We start from the raw sequence: 20,860 nt of genomic DNA on the forward strand, positions 1-20,860 counted from the left end.
GGCCGGTTTGTAATGACGGAGTTGAACTGTGGGGACGGGACTTGAGGCGAAAAATATACTGTGAGAGTCAGTTAAAAAAAACAACAGGAGTTGAGTAATTGTGGTTTGGCCTGATGATCAACGCGGCCGTGGGTAACAGAAGGCTATCGGAGACCGGATCGTGCTCTTCATCAGTCATCATTCTGTCAAAACTCAACACACAAACAAAAAGCGACTTGCATTTGCAGAGTAGATCCCATGTCTGTCGCGTACGAGCGTCTTTACATCAACTTAGAATAAAACAAAAATAAGACGCTCATCATCTCTCGAGGCGAATCAAATGGTAACATTTGTTCAGTAGCAAACTAGTCCATTACTGGTGGTTTGAGGCCTTCATCCACCGCCACAATGTCAATAACCATTGATAATTCGGCACACTTTTGATTTACTATTTACATTCCCCCAAGGTTGCTCAACAAAAAGACACAAATTCAGATTTTGCCCCTATGCAATTTTTAACCAGCAAAGTTTAATTATATATAACAACAGTACAAAGTGAATCCTTGGCTTGCAAAATAGGTGTGCTTCATATTTACAATAGGTACACAATAATATATTATCATAACAAAATCAAAGCAAATAAAAAAAACAAGAGAACAACCTTTTTTTAAATACTTTAAGTTTCTTACAATTTTCACAACACTTTTATAAAACAAGAAGAACAGACAGCCATTATTATTATCATCATCATCATCATTGCCAGTAATTACTATTTTACAGAACTCCAGTGTCTACAAAGGGTTTCTTTACAAAGTTTTCTAAAATGGAAGGATACTTATTTTATATGTCGTGATATCGTGACTTGAGAGTAATACGCCAATCGGGATTCCAATTCCTCTGTATGATGTCATGGAACAAACGAAAATTCTACTTTGTTTTGTATAAGGAATGACACAACACGATGTCTTCGGCTACGCATTAAGCCGAGAGCGGAAGAACAAAGCATCTTCGATTAGCAATCAGCTTGAGCTGAAAAGAGGTGGTTGCGTTTATGAAAGTCTTTCAATTTCTCACACAACTGGCAGTCAATTGGGATTCTGCACTGCAGAAAGAGTAAACAAATGATCCTCTTTTCAATTCAAACTCAACTTAAAACGTTTTTGGAAATGAGTGTACAGCACGGAGACGAGCGATATCTGGTAAGAAAGCAAAACAAAATCTCTTTTGACAAAATAAAAGGTGCATTCAGCTGTGGTGCTTGATGTGTACAGATGGTCTTTTAGTTAACGGTTTCAGTTGGACTAATAACGGCGTGGATCCATATGGAATACCGGGCAGAACTAAAGGATGAATTAAAATGCATGCAAAAATCTCACAGAAAACCAAAGAAAAACACCCTGATATGAATGACCTCTGAGAGAGAAAAAACAAAGCGACTTTCCAACTATTTGTGTGCCTCTGAACGCGTCACAATTCTGAATACAGTGAAGCTCCTGTTAGGGTTGGAAATAGTATAATAAACACTTGTCATCCCTTTACAAAAAGGAAAAGGCATTTAGGTCCTGTTCAAATGATAAAAAAAAAACATTACTCCATACAAGCAATGTGAGGTATGAGGAGGATACAATTCTATATGCTGAAATTGGGAAGACACCTTAATCAAAAGAAGGAAGCTTTATTTTTTGTGTGTGCACGGTATATTTGCGCCATTGTGTACCTAGGAATGTCTACTGTGAGCTTAGGGAGCGAGAAGGTGCTTTTTCAGATGAAGGAACGAATCACATTCATTCCTTCCCACCTTTGCCCCCACTGGCCGAACACAGTAATAACATGTCGATCATCACCTCATCCTACATTTCTCCTTACATTTCAGCTTGATGTTTTTTCTTCTTCTTCTTCTTTCCATCTTCTGATCACACTGTGCACACAGCTGACTCGGATCAAAGAGCAGCTTCAAAGCCGGCGCAGGAAACTGGAGCTAAAGGGCTTCTCTCTCTTTCTACCTCTCCCTCTCTTCTCATTTCTCAACAGTTCTCTTCAAACAGCCGAGTGCAGAGAGGGGCGACGTCTGCCCGAGCCAGACCTGCAGCCTCTTCACCTTTCCTTTTCACGTTATCCGCCTAAGACTGTTCTCAGCTGGGTATCGGCGAAGAACTGTTGGATCATCCGAAAGCGCTGCGAGGACCGAGTCGAGGGCTAATGACATCAGCACCACTAAGCAGGTGGGAATCTAAGGCCGCGGAGAAAAAGAAGCACCTTTCACTCACTACTGGTGTGGAGCATGCTCTCAACACACACGCTTACAGTACGCTGTGCAAACCTTTAACACTACCCCTTTTCAAGTACTTGATGTAAACAACAAGCAAACGTATATCCCGGAAACCAAAATTAAATTACGTGTGCAGAGAATGAAAATCTACAGTTTGTTGTCATCCAGCAGGACGGTTGAAACGTTACATCAGCCTTTTAACTCGTGACGTTTTGGTTTAAGTCAGGACGGCCACACAACATCAGACATGGTAGTTTATCTATTTATCTATTTAAGTTTATCGTGCTTTTGTTTCCTTCATTCCCGGATCCCTTTTCTTCTGCTTATTTTTCGTACCTTTCACAAAATTCCAGTTACATGAGCTTCAGCTTTAACAGGTTCGAAACTCCAACGTGAGCGCTTTGAGAGTTTTTCTCTGTAAAGCATTAACCGATTTTTGACACATTAGTGGACCACAACAGGATCTTTTGGCACTTGTTCGGACTAAACCCACGGAGCTAGACTTCCTATTCTCTGTGTGAGGACATGGCTAATGTCATCAGCTAACACCTAAACTGGCCCACTAGAGCTGGCATGACTCATTGGCACTTGATAAAAATCAAAGGTGGTGATAGCATGCATGCAAAGTACACATCAAATCTATCAAGTTCCCAAAGAGACACACTGTGGTTATATAAAAGAGAAGTTTAGCCTCCGGGGGAACAGTTGCTCCCGGCTCTGTAAAGCAGCGACGGCCAGAACGCAGAACCTGCACACTCTCCTCTTGAAGAAAAGTGATTCCAGGGAAACAAAGTGGGGAAGCAGCTGGATGGGCGGACGAACGGAGTTGTCCTCTTGAGGAGCTACTGCAAATGTCTGCGGAGCTCAGTTCAACGGAGCCCCCCCCTTTCTGTTCGCCAAACTCAAAACAGAGGTACGAACAAACCTAAAAACATTTGTACATTCACATACACTGATTGGCCAGTATCAGCCGGTAAATACACAGAGATGACCTAACTGCTGAAAAGAAGCGGCAGATGGATTCAGATTGAAGGTCCTCTCCTAAATACGCCCCAGACTTCACCTCCGTCCCCCTCGGGTTTAGGATGAACTGATCCGGCGACTCTTCGACGATGAGCACAGGTCTCATGTTTTCCTGTACACCTTCGATTGGAGAAACATCAGAGTGGTTTTGTGCGAGTCACGTGAAGCATCAGTCCAAGAAGGGAAGGAGAAGACACGGAACACGCCACTCCCCCGACGTGTTGTTGCACTCTTAATGTCTTTACACAGCCACACGTGTGGCATCACGGATGGATTTTTTTTCAACTGCAACTGATAATATTCAAATGTACAAGTACAAAAATAAAATCTGAGAAAATCTGAATGCAAACTCAGCTGTCCTACATGAGATCTGCTCCTCGCCGGGGTTTTTTCTGTCTCCATTTCAAACTCAAATGTGAGTTTCTCACTGGCTGGGGAACACATTTGTTCCTCCATATGTTCCCCTGGTCTTGCAGGAGTCTTTCTCAGTACGACACAAACACACACTCAAGCTCGCGAACACACACACACACACACACACACTGAGAAAAAAAACTGAGAAAAAAAAATTAAGAAAACCAAAAAGCCATGTTGTTGCCTTCGCTACTGATGCCATTATCAGCTCCAGCTGCAGGGCTTCTGTCTTAAGTCTGCGAGGCCCTTAGCTGGAGCCATCATGGAAGGAGGTGGGAGAATTTCTAACTAAAGCAGTTGCATGTCCGTCCGGCTTTTGATGCAGAGAGTTTCCAGGTCTGGTTCGTGGTTGTAGCTCACACAATGAGAGGTAAGTCATTACGATTAGTCTCTCTCGTCTTCTCTCGCTTCGAGTGGCGGTCGCCCTCAGCTCTCGAGGGACATGGCGGAGATGAGCTGCTCCACCTTGTAGGACAACCTCTGTTTCCTCGCCTGTTCGTCCTGCTCCAGGGCTGCTGTGATCTGTGGAGCAGATAAGACGGTGGTCAACTCCAAGCCGTGAACTAGAACTACCGGCTCGCTGTTGTTTGCCTCGGCCGACCAGTCGAGATGCAATTTGCGTTTTGTCCTATTAGACGGTTGTGGGATATTTCCTTAATTACCATATAAATTCTCAGATTATTGGCAAAAACAAAAGTTTTTTGAGGTCACTTTGAACAACAACATCCTTAAGTCCAAATGGACCTGTGTGGCAAATTCAAATTTCAGGACAACCCCAAAAACACTGCCGGTGGACGAGGGGAAGGACAGCCTGATACCATTATGCCTCCAGCCCCGACAGTCGCTGAGCGGACAGGTAGTAATAGGTAATATACGGAAATAATAGGTCTATAACATCAGAGCTGATGGTCTTCATGAGGCAAACGTGGGTTTCAGAGAGGCCCCGTTCTTTTAGGTCTGCATAGGAAAGTGACATGAAAGAGAAGCGATGAATTACATCACTGCCTTTAGCTCTGGCAACATGGAGTGTTTGTGTATTAGCCTTTCCTGTTTTATCTTCTGAGCCCATTTCTTGTATATTTGGCATCTGTCAAGTACGGTTCAAACGGAATTCAGACAGGCTCTCCATCTCTTTGTTCTCTCGTGTAGTGTCTGACGCGTCAGGATGAATCCATGGCAGAGTGGCAGTGGCAGGTATTGATATCTGTGTCCAAGTGCCGGAGCTTTTACTTCAAAATACGGTTTTGATCCATTTCAAAAAGAAACCACCCTAGACCGGAATGCGGTGTTTCGCTTTCTTATTCATGATCCAAACAAAATTATGAATTTAATCTGAAATATTCTGAGGTAAGAGATAAATAATAAATGAATATGGGAGAAAAACTGTCACCCGTAATGTCCCACTTATTCATGTTGAAACACACACTCGTGCTTTATCTGTACTTCGGGTCATTCAGAGAGTCGGCAAAGGCAGCCGGGGGGCACACGTCACCCCAATTTCCCAATTTTTAGTTTTTAGATGTTTTTGGTGGGTCGGTGTAAAAGTTGACTTGACTGCTCGTTGTCTGGGAAGCATCTTAACAATATTATGGTTCCCTCTTTCTTTGTTGCATAGCCTGGCAAAGCCTTGCTCGCCGGCTGCCCGGTCGCAGCACCCCGTATCCGGCAGAATGCCTGCCGTCTTCCACTCATCTGCTTAAGTGCTCTCAAAGGCTGGAAAGCTACAGGACGAGCGTTTCCTCCACCTCATAGGGACCGATAGCAATCTATTATTAATCTGTAGTACTGTATGCAGGTGCAGCTCTCTCTGCTGTCTCCTAAATCCATTAAAGCAGGCTGCAGGTGTGGTTGGAATGAAGTACTGTGAATGCGGGGTGAGGTTTTTTAGACACTGCAGTACTGCAGGATTGATGGGGTGCATGTGTGTAGAGTGCATGTGTGCACAATGAGAGGGAGGTGCAGCGGCAGCAAAAGTGGATGTATGAGATTCATGGAGAGCAAAAGAGAAGCTGACTGGATAATAGGTAAAAAGTAATGGAAAGTACAGGAAGGACGGACGGAGAAAATTAGAGAGAGAAATACTGTGATCCAACACAAAGGTCAGGCAAATGCTTCCCAGAGGAGGAGCTGACATTAAGAGCAGAATGTCTCCATAAATGCAATTTCTTTCTCCTTCTTCCCTAGCTTCCTCCCTTCTTTACTACACTTCCTGGGATGTGACCGTGCATGTGTGTGTGTGTGTGTGTGTGTGTTGCCCAGGCTTTTGCTCACGAGACAGATAGTGCACTCTAACTCTGTACGGACGAAAGGACGGAGCAGCGTGCTGAGAGCTTGTAGACATTTGCTGTCTGCTCAGCAGATCAGACACACTGCCTTGTCAACAGCAGGTCTCTCTAGACCTCTTAGCTTTGGGGAGGTCTACTGAGGACTCTGAGCTGACCCCACCAACCATTGCCGGTTATGAGTAGTCTGCAGACACCAAGGGCAACACAAACATATACTTAAGCATGGGGCGAATTTGCTGTGAGTCTTTTGTTCAATTTGCGCTGGAAATCTGCCTGTAATTAGCAGCTGATTTTCAAAGGCAGCGGCTCATTACGCAATCAGCGCCTTGGACAGCCCTCCAGGTAACATCGGCAAGTGAAGGTGCTCCGTGGTTCAAAGAGAGGAGGGATTTACCCGAGATTAGCAGGCTCACAAAAGAAAATTATGCCACGCAGAAAAAAAAAGAAAAAAAGAAGTAAAGATTCTTTCATATACCTTTTTAAAATGTTACTTTTAGGGAATTAGTTCTATTGAACAAAGCAAGAAACAACAACAAAATGGAGATGGATGATGTTTCAATCAAATACACAGGTGAATGTCTCAAAGTTGAATTAGGAAAAACACATTTAATTGGCGCTGATACCTAAAGTCAGGGATATCGTTATCGGGACAAAAAGCATCAACTTTAATGATTCTTCCAGACTGCGTCAGAAAAACGATTGTGCTTATGTTAACATGCATGTGTGAATACGTGTATTTGTGCAAGTATCACTTACCTCCTCGCTGTACTTGCTGATGTAAGAGTAAATCTCATTGAGCGCGCTGAGCATGTTAAACTCTGTGGAGTGCAGTCTGGCCTGTTCCGCCAAATAGGCATTCATGTCCTGGTCACTGATGGCTGGCAGCCGGTTAATGTCAGCGTAGTACCTGAGGACGCAGGCGAGGGGCAACACTTGGTATCACTCACTCAGTCAATGTAAAATGATACATCACTTCCCTAAACAATGGATGTCCATGAATCAATTCCCCCAAATATCCCACATTTTATTCTAAGAGGATCCAAATAGATTTGTGACAGAGAGATGTATGAAGCTTTTACCTCTCTACCCAGCTCTTGTAATTGGGGATATCTTTAGCGTAGAGTAGCTTATTTGACGGAGAGTCTTTGCCGAGGCGGTGCTCTGAAGTGGAGCAAGAATCCATAAAAGTCTGAGCTACTACAGACAGGCAGGCGTCCGTGATGCTGCTCTTATGGATATCAAACACAAACTGCGGGTTCTTGATCACGTTCACCCAGAAACGCAATGGCAGGCTGGAAGACGGAGACAAAGAGAATAAGTAATAGGAGGGTGAAGTTATCTCTCAATGAGAAGAAGAACTGGAGGACCTCCTGAATGTGATGTTACTTCATAACACAAGTGCCCCTTACCAGTTGCTTTTCCACGTGTGACGTACATCTGTGTCATGTATGCCGTGTTTGTCTGCCTGCTCATCCAGGAAGTCAAACATGTACTTGATGGCGAGCGGCAGAGTGCTCCCTCGGTGGACGGTACTGAACAACGTCTCGAATAGGTCGTCGACAAACTTTTGTAAAGTACCCTTGGGGGAAAAAGCAGAGTAGACAGAGATGAGCAATTTGGAAAGCAGCCCAGATGGCAGTAATGTCAAGAACAAACCCGAACAAGATCCTGAACAAGTGCTGATGTCGACGCGGGGGAGCGTTTCTTACCTTGGTAGCCAGCAGCCTGGTCAGATAAATCTCAGAGACCATCTTGCTACCGCGGTCTCCTTCCTTCTGGTCTCCGTGCTCGTGGTTCTTCACCAAGTGCCACACCTTCACGCCGCTTTCTAGGTCCGGGGTGATCATGGGGGCGCGTGAGCGGAGGCTGTCGGGACTGCCGGTGTAGCGGAATGAAGAGTCTGACCAAGGGGGAAAAAAGCAAACAGATACAGAGCTGTCAGTAATCATTAATGACGCTGAAACTGTGTGGTGGAAACTCGTAGAAAGGCAAAGTAATGAATGGGAGGGATGGCTTGTAGCGGCCTTCTTGAAACCGATATCCTAGATGACTCAAGAACCCCTCACCACACATTTATCTTCACCCTACATACGCTGTTCAGCCAGAGGTATTTACACATTGATGAATATTTATGCTCTGACTACCTCTTCTGCCTCGGCCATGAATAATTAGATACTTGTTTGCTTTTAAGGCTTTTTTTTCCCTCCCCTTTCTAAACTCATTTTTTCATCCTTTCGCTGCCTCATTGACTAACACAAGGTTGTGTTTGGTCCTTCGCCTGGCACCCACGATTGGCTCTTCGCTGCCACATTGTTTCCACGTAATGTTAACAAACGTCACTGTCGCACTCTGCTTGCAGCATCCAAAGACCCCCAATTTGCAGCGCAGCGCAGAACGCCCTCCTCCGTCCGTAACGGTGCCCCGTCCTCGTCTCTTCTCCCGACTCCACCTGAACGATGCTGCTTTCAGTTCCCTCCAATTAGCCGGAATCTCCTCCCGTCTGCCGGCTCTCTAAGGAGATTCATGATCTGAGGATCTCAACGAGGCTCTGACCCCGGCTTCAAAGGCCAAGCCGAACAACAAAGCTTTTTGCTGCCGATACAGCCGCTTAAACCTTTCAGATAAGACTGACCTGCCTCTGCCGTGGTCGCCGGGGACCAGGGCCTGAGTTAGGCGGGTGGAATATATGTGCCTGTGTGCAGGGTAGATTGAAGTCCCAAATCTCATCTTAATCCAGTCACCGGCTTTTACCGTTGTGGTATTTCCTCTTTTCCCTCCATCCTTCTGGCAGCCCCCGCCTCCTCTCCCACCTCTCGTGGCACTAAGCAGGGGAGGTGCTGCCCACTTCTGCTGCAGCCCTCAGCTCCCGGACAGTCGTGGAATGTGTTGTGGCTGATTTTAATGCTCGACGAGGGGAGGTGGGACGGGGGGGCGGGGGGGGGGCTTTAAATTGAGTCAAGATGCTAAGTGTTGAACGTGAAATTGGTATGAATCCATCAGCAGGTGTCGAGGTGCAGCTGTGCCTGCTGTGCCAATCCATGATTGATGAGGGACGGGCAGGCGCCAGCAGAGCCTCTGCTTTCCACACCGTGCACGTCCAACTCCGGTGATTGAGCACTCGCACGCACAAAGTAAAAAAAAAAAAAGAAGAAAAGAACGCCTCTCAGCAGCCACCAGCCGCAGCAGCTCATTGCAATTTCATAATGGATTAAAATATCCCTTGTGACTGAGGCCGTGGTTACACCTGCATTTCAATGCGACTTTTGTGTCAGGATGCGGCGTATCGGAACTCAGCTGTGTCTGCATTTGTGTGTCCATGGTGGCGCCTCATGGCCTGATCGGATAGTGATAAATCCATAACATGTTCTAGAAGTTCTTAAAAACAAAAGTACGCTTTTCCTTATTACTGCTTATTCTGCCTTTCTTATAATATCTGTAGACATGTTTTATAAAAGAGAGTATCTCACTGTGATGTTGGACCTCTGGTCCTCATCAGTAATTGTCATTTCATATTATTTTAAAAGACATACACTGATGGATACACAAAGGAAAGATATACGATCCTAAATAAACAGCTGTAATTGCTCGGAAGGATTCGCTGTGCTTCTCGGTTGGCCAGTTTGAAGGCAGTGCCCACTTTCTATCTCCAATCACGATCATTTTCCAAGCTCACAACAATTCTCTAATAATTAGCAATCACAAGTTGCCTCGTGTGGCTGTGAGTGTCTGGCAAGGGATCAACTTTTGCTGTCAGCACCACAAAGTCCTGAATAGACTGCAATCCACATTATAATGATATCAAGGCTTTAAAAATCAAACGATGGCCATATCTCCCAGCCTCTCCCCTGCTTGTACTCTTTTTCTCTCTAGTCCCTCCATTACTGTTACATCCAACAGAGCTTGGCCCGGAACCGCAAAACAAACTGCAGCACACACAGTTGGAGATGGAAAAAAAGCCTGCAAAAAACAAACAAGCCTCTTTGCAGCAAAAAGAAAAGCTGCGCCAAACAGAGCTGACCATGTCCTCGGGGAGAGTGGGTTTGGCTTTGTTCACAGCTAAAGCAACTAATATTAAAATATTCTGACGCGGAAGTCAGGCAACAAGAGCAAATTACATTTGCGTGGAATTAACGGTGGATTATATTTTGCATTTTGCAGTGAATGTAATATACAAGGGTATGGAAAGAGAAACCTGGTGCACCGACTCACCGTATCTGCTGATGGAGGAGCGGGATATGCTGGCTGAGGAAGGGATATTGTATGATGAGGTCTGTTTGGGCACCAAAGCCACGACGCAGCGGTCTGACACCTGTGTGAAGAGACGCATGAAGCATTAAATCGGCTGGTATCAGACTGCCGTTTCTCCCATTTGTATTCAAACTGGATACAAGTGTTAATTCCTGGGAAAAAATGTCACGGTAAAAGGGTAGATTACATGAAGGAACGTAACGCCCTTAGTGAATAAACCCGCAAACAAAACCCATCCCCTGCTCATCCCATCCCTTTTTCCTGTCGTGTCGCTGCAGCCTGCTGTTCTCTACCACACGCCCGTGGCTTTCGTTCAGCAGAGTGCTGTGGCTACATGATGGCTGCACTCAACATGACTGTCATTGTCATCCCCTTCACAAACATCAGAGACATGATGTAAGCTTTGAGAAAAGGGATAAGACGCCGAGAAGGGAGGGAGAAAAAGAGCAGGAGAGAGGGAGAAAAAAGGGAAGGAGAGACAAAGAGGGAAATACTGAATGTCACGTCTCGTGTGCACTTGGCGCCCCTTAAAGAAAATGGGGTACGCGGGTTTAATAATAGCATTACAGCGGCACGGAGTCAGAGTCAAAGGGGAAGAAGAACACAAGCAGCTCTGTAAAAGATGGTGTCTCATGAACAATAGGCCGACACTGGGCTTTATTTGCAAGAGGCCCTGTGTGATGTCGATTTAGATAAACGAAAAGAAAAAAAATCTTTTAAAACTTTTTTATTCTAAACCGTGATATTTTATGAATCGAACCATTGTTAATGAGAGTGCAATTTAACTATAATTTATCAATGAGCTGACCACTGTGAAGGTACAAATGTACAGGAAAGATAATCGCTCAAAGTCACAATGCAAAATATATTAAATATAATAAACCACCACAACCATATTCTAAAAAATTATAAAACATGGCAGACAAAACTTCATAAAGCCAAAACAACAAACAGCTTGTTGGCTGGCATTTACAGCTCACCCTGAGGAAGGATTTCTGCTTCAGACCTACCGAAGAAATAAAACCGACGAGCCTCCATTTAAGATCTAAACAAAAGGCAAATGCCAAACTCCAAAATGAATACTTCAAAGAATCTTTAGAGAGACTGAAATGTTTTCTGTTCATGTGCTTTAGGGAGAATGGGCTTCTTCCCATCCCTTGCTGGAGAATAAGCCAGTGGATGTTGGCGTGTACCGAGTCCTTTCTTTGCTCTGTAAACCCAATCCTCCACCACTTCCAAACTAATCTCGCCTGCGCTATTAGTTGGAGTTGCCATCTGGCCTCTGCTGTCCTCGCAGGGGAGACACTTGACACTGGAAATGAAATTTGAAGGAATCCTCTTTAAAGATGCAACTCTGGCTTCCTGGCTTCTAAGGGGGAGGAGGGGGGGGGGTGAAAAATGTCCTTCCTAACCCCCACCCTTTATCCACAACCGGCATCTTTGACCCCCTCTATCGCTCACCTCACCTCCTTCTGCATTTGTCTTTTCCTGCACCTAATTTCTAAGGCATCTCCATACTACGGCTCCTCTAGATTGATGATGCAAAGACTGCCTCCGAAACAGTGTAGACTTCAAGTGGAGGCTTAACTACTATTCATGTGATATATTTTCTCCGGGGAGGATGAAATAGCTTCTCTGCCCCCCCCCCCCCTCCCCCTATGCCTCCCTCCATCTCTCTCTCTCTCTGCATTTTTTTCAAGGCTGACGGAGAGGATACAGCAGAGATGGGTCCTTGTGATAGAGTAAATGATTGAAAGCTTGCAGATTCGCCCTTCAGGGATAATCCAGTGTGGGGCTGATAGTGGGTGGGTGTGATAAGGGTTGTGGGCCCTGCCTGCGATAAGGCCTTCCATTAGACGCTCTAGAGGCGACCAGGCAGCAGAGTGTGGTCAGCCTCTATCTTTCTTTTCTCAGCCCTCCCCACGCGGAGCGCAGACCTGGCCCAAGCGTGAGCCCCCCTCGGTGTCCCACCTCAGCTGGACACGTGCCCCGAGATTATGATGCATATCACACCTGTCCACCCCGCTCCGTAGCAGCCTGTGTGCGTACGTGCCCATCTGGTCAGTAGAGATGGCATTTGAGATGGGCCATTATTAACTCTCGCATGGGTGAATCTCCCTAAAAGAGAATGGCCAATTGAAATAAATAAAATAAAATAAATTAAAACGTTTTTACTGTAACATTCACTCAATATTCATCCTCCTAAAAGCCTTTAGAACTAGTGGGAAATGTTGCACTTCCAAATTACCTTGTCTCAAAATGAATGTTTTTATGTTTTTATAATGACATTTTGGTTCGATGCCTGAAATAAGGGATGTGGTTAACGCAGAATTTTAACATTTTGTAACAAACGAGGCGCTTGGTAAAATGAGACTACTTGTCCGCCTTTGGCTTCGTGGCGGTTACATGAAGTCTTGCGGCCATCGTGTAACGTTAGTTTGTTTATAGGCTAGTGCCTCAGAAATACGTCATTGCTGCAGCACTGTATTACAACCTGCCCAGGGTTTGTATTTAGATCCACGATGGGGATCAGTGGGCAGAGACAGATAAGCAAATAGCGATGTAGTGGTATCCGTTGTGTCGGCTGCTGTTGAAAATAGCCCCAAAATGCCCCGATGGATGTCTGCGAGGTTAGGTAACGGGATCTAGCTGGCAGCCTCTCCTGGTGTGGTCATCGGCGTCTACTCTCCCTGTTCCTTTACCGCAGAGAAGAGGACGGACAGAGGTCACCGGGCAGCAGGGGACGGAAGTTTCCAAACTGGCTCTGTTTTGACGCAGTGTCAGCGTCGGTCGCAGTGAGCGAGGGTGCCGCCTTCCCACAACACTTATTTGCACATTAGGAATTATATTAGAGAAAAAAAAAAACACACACACTCTGCCCAAGTATCCCTGCAGATAGATGTGGCAAACAAAGATGAATATGCTGGCAAAGCAACAATCAACCTGTCAGAAATCAACATCGTCGAACATCATCAACGTAATTACTCTCGCGTTGGCCGGTGAATAGGATGCGGGCCTGCCTGGAGTATGAATCATCATACATAACATAATAATACGGCTCTGGTATCCGTGGTAACTGATGAAAGCTGTCCAGCAGGAGCAAGGTTCCACGATGACAGAGACGGGGGAAGGTGGAAAAGAAAGAAGGTGTGATGAAACACTTTCCTTTGATGAAGGGGGAAGATTAAACAACAAAAAGATCAAAATCAGCATCAGCCAAAAATTCTCCAATCTCTATAATCTTTTATCTCAACTGTGTGTAAGCATGTGCAATGTGGGTAAATGCTGCATGTGTGTTTGCACATTCCCTTTGTGCATATCTGAGTCTGCTTCTATGTGCTTCCCCCATCTGTATCTACGCACAAAGATTGTAAAAACACAGAACTCGTGAGTGGGGTGGGAGGATAAGAATGTAGGACCCTGACTGTGAACGCCAAGGAGTTGAATAAAGACTGAATAAAGATTTTGAACTCTCGCATTTATGTTTTTAATTTTGGTACAATAGGGAGCTGGGAAGGTGTGCATTTCCATATCCAGGTTATGTAAAGCTTTATTTCCCGTGTGGCAGGGTAAATACCTGCCAGGGTTTCCTGGGAGGCTGTGAGTCCTATGAATTGTATCATTGTGTCTATTCTCTGGGAGAATTAAGTCATGATCGCTCTCCCACTGCTTATTTCAGACCCTCTTTCAATACGTCCCCTTTACCTTTTCCAATTTGTTTTTTCTTCAAGCTTTTCCCTCACTCCGCGGCTTAATGAGCTCTGCTCTCTTGCTGTGATAGGCAGCCAGATGTGCTGTCGCAACTGCAAATGCTCGCACTCGAGCGCAAAAAACACCAGCCCACACACACATCAAAACAGTATCACTACGCAGGTGTCTCTGTTGTCCGATCAGACTCTCCTCATCCCTCCTGCCACCAACTGTCCTTGTCCGCCGTGCTCCCTCCCTTTCCCACATTGCCCTCCTGGGCATCACCTCTGAAGATGCAGCGCGTCGGGCCTCATGTTCTGCGCAGCAAACCTCAGATGCGTGATCAATAGGAGTCTTTAGATCTGCTATTGAGCGAACGAATAAGTGAAGCAGCTACACACACACACGCGCGTGTTACCGTGTTCCGCGTAGCACCTCTCTTGGCTACCGATGGCAGACAGACGCAACGCTAAAGGATCGCTAAACAAGCAACAACAGCAGAGAAGCGCACTATGGATGGAACATACTGCTGGGACCAGAGAAGAGGTGCTCAGGGAGGGAGAGAGTAGGAAATGAAGGCAAGGAAAACATGTTTAGCGGTGGAGGAAAACTGGAAAACTTGAAGACAATGAAGGCGAGGACAGAAAGGAGAGCGACGTGGGAGGGAAGACAAAGGTGAAAGAAAGCAGCAGCATGGTGCCAAGTCCTTGGTGAAGGACACTATGATGTGTCCCTTCTTCTAATGACTCCTACATCTGTTAAATTATTCTGTTAACTCTGCTGGGGCGGTAGCTGAGAATGAACCCCCCACCGTGAGGGCTTGAGCCTTACTAGACCTCGTCCCGATGTTCCGCTCCCATATGGAGCTGCATCCCTTGGCACCTTGGCCCAAGTATCCAACCCCAGCACTCCCAGCCGCAGCTGAGCTCAACCCCGGCCTCTGCTCTTGGACCAGGTAGCCCACAACCGAGCCTCATTTAGTCTTCAAGCAGATGGTCCCCCCTCGGTTGACTAATGAGAGCTGCTCAAGATTCCTGACCTGCTGAGAGGGCTGCCTTCGCATTCTGCCCTGCCCCTTCCTCTTTTTTTTTATTATCCCTCTTTAATATCTCACTCTAGCTTTCTCTAACTCGCTGCTGCTCCGGATTTTTCGACCGGCCTTAAATTCTCATGAGGATGCAGAACTGACTTTTGCTCCTCTTCAGCCTTTCACTCGCCTGTCCGTTAAACAGGGGGAAACAGGTTAGGCCGTAAATTGCAGGGGGTGAATCCACGGTCCACTCGTGAAAAGACAGAAACAGAAAGTCACAGCAGATCCGAGTGTTGCCAGCGTAGGAGTGAATAGGGAGAGAGAGAGAGAGAGAGACGCTGTCCTCGTGACTGGAGGAGCTTCCTCTCACCGGGGAGGAGGGAGAAGAGTCAGCTGAGATGCTGAGCGTTCAACTCGTCTGCCACCTGTACAGTAATTGTCCTCCACTCTTGTCACTTTTACGCCGAGCTAGCGCATGCAAATGTGGAGCTGAAAATTGGCTGTCTAAAAGTCAAGAGCGGGAATACATCAAAGTTTGGCACGGTGTGTGGAATAATACCCATAATAAAAGTAACGGCAACTAAAATAAAGTTTGAGACAGGACTAAAATATCATACTACAGGATATTTACCTGATAGTGCATCAGAGTGTTGAGCCTCTTCCAGTCATTTTCTATCTTGGTGGTGATGTCTTCGTCCTGCAACACCACACGAGCCATTCGCCCCTGGCGCCACTCTGAGGACACAAACACAATCTAAATTATACACAGCGGCCTCCGCCAACGACAAGCAGCAGTGTCCCACAAAGGATGTTATTTGACTCGGTTTTCCGGTACAGAGGCTTTAAACATGTACAACTTGAAACCCCCACGTGCCTCAAGATGCACATCTGCCGTGAATGAGCATGTCGGTAATGCTTTGGCGTGTGCCGCATTCAGTGCCTTTGGAAATCTGTTACCTTGCGAGCGTCCTGAAATAAACCTTTGTTCTCGCGTTCCACAAAACAAACTCTTTAAACACTTCTCTTTCAAACCTCGTTCACCTTTCAGCCGGTGGAGCGTCAGGCTACATGGAGAGAGAGAGAGAGAGAGAGAGAGAGAGTCCCAAAGAGAGCTCTCTTTACACATTACCCGGAGGAGTTGATATCGGCGGTTTACGCGAGGCTCCCGGGGAGCATGAGCTCCTCTCACAGACTTGGATTGACACGCATCTCAATTAAACATTACACAAAAAACATTTCAAGATGTATATGCAGGCAGCCCGCACGCCTTAATTGGTACTTGTGTGGTGGAAACGGCGCGCTATTAGCATAAGCCACAGTCGGCACGTCAGGGTCAGAAAGAAAGAGAGGAGTGGAGCAGGCAAGACGGAATGAAAACGCTATCTATGAGAAAATCAGCGCCTTTGAAAAGGAGAAAATTGGAAGCGGGGGAAAGCAGGTGGAGGCTATAAGTAGCTCTGGTGGAGGGCAGTGGCTGCCGGTTTGTTGCGGGTTAATAGAAGTAAGCTTAGTGGAAGTTCAGTCAGCAAGACTTTCTATACAACCCTTTTTATTCACAATATCTCAGTCCTCGCTACCTGTAATTACTCAGATGATTTGGGTCGTTCACCTTAAGTCAACTTGCAGTTTCCTTTCGCCAATCACATCATTGCTGTAAAACTTTCAAAAAATGTTCTTCTCTCGGCTGCGGTCAGTTGTCATTGCAGCGGTTCCCTTTATCACCAGTGTCTGGACTCCAGGGGGATTATGCTTTATCTGACCGAAGCATCACTAGTCCTCTATCATACTGGATGGAGCCCAATCACAAAGGACCTTTGCACTATTCATTTATTGTGCATGTGTAATAAATTATTGTTCATTCTAAGGAAGTCCATCCTGATTGAAAAGAAAGGCTTAGACGGGGAAAGGGAACGGCACTGTGGCTCTCATGCTGGGAGTGATCCTTGATTTTCTCCTCTGTTGACTGGGTTTCATTACTGTCTCTGTCCACATGACATCTCCGCATGGGAACCAATATACACAATATGTATACTGTACATCAGGTTGAGACTGACTGAAATAGCTAGATTGGGTATCTGTGACAATGGGACCAATCTATTCAATTCAATTCTATCTTTATATACTATATAGATCATATACAGGGATTTTAAGTTTTGACCAGTTTTCTGCTGCATTCAAATTTGTTAATTCATGATTCACGAGTTATGAATTGAAATGTGTGTATTTGTTTGTTCAATTTTCTTTTAAAAGGTTGAGAATGTTTAAGTCAAACCTGACAGTACTCGGTATCAGCCAAAGTTATAGATATCATCACTAAAAAGAGTCAGATTGGACAAAAAAAGCAAATCACACATACATACAAGTATATACAGGAATGCCAAATAATTCTAAATGTGAAAGAGAGAGAAATGGATCGTGGGGAACGAGTACGAGTACAGTGAATGGAAGGAGAGCAATATGGTGCAATGATGGACTGCGTGCTGAAATGCCACAAAGCGGCGTGGGGGGGAGGGGGGAGTGAAGTGAGAGAAAATGAGACCGACAGGTACGAACAGGCGAGTAGGGAAGTGGCGCGCTGCGCGGAAGGTGGAGCCCTGGCGAGCTGGTCCGTCAGCTCGTACCTGGGTCGGTCGGGTTGGACGGACACAATAGCGCAGAAACATACAGACGTGTTCTATCTAAGACGATGTGCCGTGTCTTATTGGCACTGCCGGGCGACGCGTGCAGCACACACTGTCAGTCAGCTTGATAGGAGGCCTGGCAGCGGCACACCGAGGCTGGCTGGCTGTCTGGGTTGCTGGAACACAGCTTTTATCACACTAATGCACTGATAATCTGTACACATGGCTGGGTTTTCTCCCACTGATACATTCATCTACGGGCGTGAAGTGCTTTAAACCTGCCAACTGCATTTGCGAGCGTCTGAATTTGGCCCGTGTGTGTGTGTGTGTGCGGGCGGTTTGCGAGTCTGTGTGCGTCATACCGAGGTCCATGTCGACGGCACGTGGCCGCTGAGAATAGGGCATGTTCTTGTAAACCGCGTCCAGTATCTTCTCCTTTACTTGGGTGATGGTGTCGCAGTTCAGCACCTTGACCGGAATCTCTGGGCTGTTCTCATTGTCTGGGTTCACACAATTCAGGGTCTGGATGGTACGGAGGAGGGGAGGGGTGGTTAGAAGGGGGGAGCGGGAATAAGAAAGAAAGAAATCACAGAGGGAAGTGAGGGCGCACAGGAAGGCGTCCTGTTACTGCCTTGCCTGAGCTCCAGCTAGAGGCTTCCCCCTCATTAGAGCCTCTTTGGAGCATGGCGGGAGCGATGTGAAACCATTTCCGCTCTAGCTGGCATCCCAAATTTTAATTTCACACCTTCGGCGGGACACCAATTTCCAGCCCTGCCAGGGTATTAGCACGTAATGAGCGAAATTCCCAGTCAGAGTAATCAGAGCATTGTCATGTCGCTTGCTGGCTATCGGAGTGTGTTTTCTTGTGTGCGTGTGTAGTGGAGGCTGTTTGGTGTGTCCCAATCTCCTCAACCACCTACCCTCCTGTTGGAACAACACTGGGACCAGGGGGATCATTAGTTAAGCCCAACACGGAAGCCAAAGCGGTGCTATCTTGAAAAAGATGTGTGGTGAAAGAGCAAAGATGAAACCGTTGTGCATGTGCATGTTATAATAGGTGTGTGCATTTGTGTGCATTTCACACAGCCAGGAGCTGCCTGTAGTGTGCGGTTCATCTTAAGGTTGTACCTGTGTGTCGGTGCGTGTCTGTATGTTACCTACCAAGGTTTTGTACTCGATCTGCTGGCGGATGAGCTTGTCTTCACTAAGGGAGTAGCGGGCCTCTCCAGTGATGGCGTCGATGGGCCCCTTTTCCATCTGCTGCTTGATGGCGCAGTACAGCATGAACAGAGGCTCCCCAGCACACTCCTGTAAACAAACACACACACACACACAGATTCACACATGAGAGAACATCACAGCGTAAACACACAAAAGAATCCCATGTCCAATAACACCTAAAGCAAAAAAATTAAATATATCACATAGAATCACACTTTTTATTATTTATATATACAATTGTTTAATTAATAACAATGGCATTATATCCGTGTGCCATTACATACAAACATTAAATGCGTTGCTGCTTGGTGTACCGACCTTGAGGAATTTATGGAGGAGGAAGGCGAACCAGTTCGTGAGCATCTTCTCTGCAACCGACTCCGTTCTGAAATCACACATTGGGTTATTTATTTTTTTTAAAGAAAAAGGGAAATTGAACTCAACTCTTTTTATCTTGATATGCGGCGGGACATCGGCAGCTGCGAAGAACCTCAGCTGTTGAGAGAGACGAGTGCTGTCACAGCCAGGTAACGCCTGATCACAGCCAAAGCGATCTCCTCTCTTCCCCTCTCATGTTCCTCTCCTCCACCTCCCGTACCTCGCCTCCCTTCCCAGTCAATCACACATGGAGCTGCAGCTCGCTGCTGGGCTTGATTGGGCATGAAAACTCCCGAGTGTGCAATGACCTCTCGACTGTTTGTACCGCAGAGCACATGAGGGGACTGTGTGTGTGTGTGTGTGTGTGTAGCTCATATCTTTTCTCTGAATGCTAGACAAACACCCCCCTCGACCTTCCACTGCCTCATTAGCGACATCATGCAACATGAGAGATACAGGGGTTGAATTTGGATATATGAAGAAGAAAAAAGGCAGAAACACCAAACAGCCGGGTGGGATTGGTTAACGAGCATGAAGCGCAGATGAAAGCGTTAGTTCTGCGCGGCTCGTGTGTGTGCGAGCAGCTGAGGTGAACGGCAACAACCCGCTCATGTTGTAGAAGGAGCTTCTGTCCTGTTTTCTGTGTTCTTTCCTTTGACACCAATAACTAAAGCGGTTTGGATTGGAAATGGATTCAGGCCCGCTTGTGGTCCACCAAGCATTATCGGTGTTGATATCTCTCACACTGCTGCTGGCAGGGACACTGCAAGTCAGCCAGGGGTTCTGAGACAAACATCTGTCTATGTAATAACCTCAAACTAAGTGATGGTGGAAATGTTTTTACTTGAATTTTTAGGGCTATCGCTTTTTTATTAACATTTTTCAATAAGCTTCAGGGCCCCCCCTTGAGTTTTTAGAGGGCTTAGGTTCAGTGCATCTTTTGGGTTTCATCATTTTCAGACCAGCAGACCTTCAGGCAATTCTCAAAAAGCTTAACCGCGACCACTTAATTATTCTGGCAGTGTTTCCCTTGCACAATGATATCCTGTAAAATCGCACATTTTCAGAGCACTGAACATTGTTTTATCTGGGAGTTTATGAGTAAACACCCTGTTTGTACCTGGCATTCTAACCTGGCACTCTAACAGAAGGCAGGATAGATGATTCACAAAACTGCGCCGCAATGGCTGAGTAAACACAGCCAACTTGAGCAATAAACAAACTGCCGGAGCAGATACAACAACTACCAAGACAATAAATGGAGCTAATGCATAACAAAAGCAAGGGGAGCGTGCACCCCACTTCCCTTTCCGATGACTACGCCCACTAATCACAAGTTATCCCATGATAAAGCGCCACATACATGACTGCACAGCCATTTGCAAGAATGTGACAGCAAGTGATGGTCACCTGGCTGCATAGGATAGTTGTTGCCGATTTAATGCATTGAACAAATAAATAAGAAGTAACCTTCGTAATGCGGCGGGAAATCACAGTGATACTCTGGAGTATTTTATAAAGAGCCTCAGAGCGTAACGTGCTGGACTGCGGATTAGCCGGGACCGAAGCAGCGAGGTATTAAGGCAGGCTGGAAGGCTCTCGTCTCCCCAGAGCCAAATAGTGCTCGGGATGATTGTACCCACCCAGTCTCTGAATGGACCTACACAGAAATGATCACTTTTATGGAGATAATTGCGTGAAG

General features: G+C 46.1%; 1 protein-coding gene across 2 annotated transcripts in view; it reads right to left on the reverse strand.

Moving 5' to 3' along the window:
* Window positions 1–475: 475 nt before the first annotated feature.
* The window catches only part of plxna2 (plexin A2), a 157,113-nt gene continuing 136,728 nt past the window's right edge, over window positions 476–20,860 (reverse strand). For both annotated transcript variants that reach the window (XM_040193259.2, XM_040193258.2), the window contains 10 exons: window positions 19,099–19,165; window positions 18,721–18,867; window positions 17,922–18,081; window positions 15,570–15,673; window positions 10,180–10,279; window positions 7,680–7,870; window positions 7,380–7,549; window positions 7,050–7,262; window positions 6,727–6,877; window positions 476–4,207 (listed from right to left, as the gene is read on the reverse strand). In XM_040193259.2, coding sequence (XP_040049193.2) covers window positions 4,112–4,207; window positions 6,727–6,877; window positions 7,050–7,262; window positions 7,380–7,549; window positions 7,680–7,870; window positions 10,180–10,279; window positions 15,570–15,673; window positions 17,922–18,081; window positions 18,721–18,867; window positions 19,099–19,165 — 1,399 coding nt within the window. In that variant the 3' untranslated portion in view covers window positions 476–4,111. The remainder of the gene's footprint in view (window positions 4,208–6,726; window positions 6,878–7,049; window positions 7,263–7,379; window positions 7,550–7,679; window positions 7,871–10,179; window positions 10,280–15,569; window positions 15,674–17,921; window positions 18,082–18,720; window positions 18,868–19,098; window positions 19,166–20,860) is intronic.

The sequence above is a fragment of the Gasterosteus aculeatus genome, chromosome 2 (genome assembly GCF_964276395.1).
Source record: "Gasterosteus aculeatus chromosome 2, fGasAcu3.hap1.1, whole genome shotgun sequence".
NCBI classification, from domain to species: domain Eukaryota; kingdom Metazoa; phylum Chordata; class Actinopteri; order Perciformes; family Gasterosteidae; genus Gasterosteus; species Gasterosteus aculeatus.